The following is a 2,096-nucleotide window of genomic DNA, read 5'->3' on the forward strand; positions in this document are numbered from 1 at the left end:
CTTGGCTTTTTCACATTTTCCCCAGTTTCCCAATCATGCAAAAAGTCTTGAACCAGGACTGGGACATTCTCACCCATCCAGGAGGGTTCTCTGCAAACTTGTCACCATAATTAAACTTAATAAACAGCAGAGAAAAGAATAACACCGACCATTCCGAGGCCACCCTCCCTTCTGGATAGGTAGATCACGTTCCTCTTCACCAAGTTCATTCTGTTTCCCCAGAGCATCTGAAGGAAGCAGCTGTATATCCTGGTGTACAGGGAAGCTGGCATACAAAAATATCAGAACCTGGTAATTTTTGATCAAATCAACCTCTGCTTTCTATGACTTTCTCCAATTATTCCACATCACCATCTTGGCATTTGCAATCTCCAGCTTACTTTCCCATTTTAGCCGGTTTTAATCACCTTACCAAAAATGAACTCCCAAAATGTTTACTTCCTCCGGAGGTTCTGGGAAATCAAAACTCTTCCGTCATTACCTATCCAGAAAACTCTACACTTGTCATGGTTGAACTTAGAACCTGGGGCCTCTGCATACTGTTCAATCTCTGAGATTTCCACCTGCACCTCATCTGTCCCAAAGATAATCACAGATACATCATTGGCATAGGTGAATACTCTCAAAGGGGGCTCATCAGTAATGCTCAAAGGAACCCCGCACAATAGTCCTCTCTCTAGCCTTTCAGTGAATGGGTCAATTGCAAAAACATATGACAGGGGACTTGTGCTGCAACCCGAGCTACAAATCCAACCATTCACAGGTGGGAAGCTCCCTGCCCCCTCATAGAGGACTTTCTGCCAATCAATAAATTTTGAATGTAAGCCATATCAGACAAATAGCAACCAGGGATATTCATGATTCACCCAATCAAAAGCCTGGTCACCTGGTCCAATGCCAGCAGATATTTCTTCCAACCAGCAGCCCTTCATCTCTCCAAACCCTCTTCCAGACAGCCGTTGAAAACCACCAATACCCAATGGGCCAGACTGGATTTAAAACATTTATAGAACTCGGCTATCAATCAATCTGGTCCAGGTGATTTTTTGGTGGTCGGTTTATCTATAGAATGACACACCTCAACCAACATTATTCCTATTGGTGCTATATAAATTAATAATAATGGTGGGACACTCCAGGAGGACAATGGTGTTGACCCCGATAATAGTGTGTAAAGCCTATTTGTAGTTGTGTGAATTGCTAAATATGTTTCTGCTTTTCAGCCCGAAGGAACATTGGTGGAGCAGGCCCACAACAATATGCTGATTGTTGAAGGTGAGCAGAAGAACGGTGTGGGGAGTCACTGAAATTTAAAGTGAAATTATGTGGGGTGTTAATGTATGTAAGAACTTGGGTGACACATTTTTATGAGCTCTTTCGACTGGGATAATTCTGCCCAAGAGACCTCCTGTAAAAAGGCCCTGTAACCGGTCTGTTTTAATTTATATCTTTCTGTGAGGTTCTCTGAGGTTATCTTTAGATTGAATGATCAGGCCGGGCATTATTGCAGAAAGGGATAGGCGATGCCCTTTCTGCAATGATGTGTCTAACTTGCCTGTCTTGCTCCAGGTTTCTAAGGTCAAATCTGAGCTCTGCATGAGCAGTGTCAGCTTTGGTTGCCAAGAAAACCCAGAAATCCCGGTTTGTCTTGCATGTGTCAGGATGAATGAACTCCAGTGCACTTGTATGGGATTTGCTTCATCCCAACACGGCCAATCAAGAGGGTCGAAGATCGTCCAGAAAAAGAAAGGAAAGGAAGGTGCTGGCACCCATAAGTGGAATATCGAGATAGAGGAGCCGTGCAAATTTAGTTCACTTTAATAAGTTACAGGTGTGATGTACTATACATTAAAATGTAAAATTTTACTATTTAAAACACATACATAAAATAAGATTTTTTTTCCTTTTATATCCTTTGTTTAGAGGGAAAGACTGTATCGGAGAAAATTAACCTTGTGCTGCCAAAGTCTTATGTTGTGGGTTCTGAGAGAGGATTTGTCAGTTTTTCAGGTCAAAAATAAAGAAAAGTTTATTTTCTATGAAATACTCTGCTCTGCTGGAGGACTCTGCTCCTTCCTCTATAACTCTCCTCTCCT

General features: G+C 42.1%; 1 protein-coding gene across 1 annotated transcript in view; it reads left to right on the top strand.

Annotated features, from left to right (window-relative positions):
• The window catches only part of LOC140339881 (alpha-2-macroglobulin-like protein 1), a gene marked incomplete in the record, with an annotated part of 51,577 nt that overhangs the window by 36,360 nt on the left and 13,121 nt on the right, over nucleotides 1-2,096 (top strand). Inside the window, 2 exon segments of the mRNA XM_072424792.1 lie at nucleotides 1,224-1,275; nucleotides 1,924-2,010. Coding sequence (XP_072280893.1) covers nucleotides 1,224-1,275; nucleotides 1,924-2,010 — 139 coding nt within the window.

This window comes from Pyxicephalus adspersus, chromosome 10 (genome assembly GCF_032062135.1).
Source record: "Pyxicephalus adspersus chromosome 10, UCB_Pads_2.0, whole genome shotgun sequence".
NCBI lineage: Eukaryota > Metazoa > Chordata > Amphibia > Anura > Pyxicephalidae > Pyxicephalus > Pyxicephalus adspersus.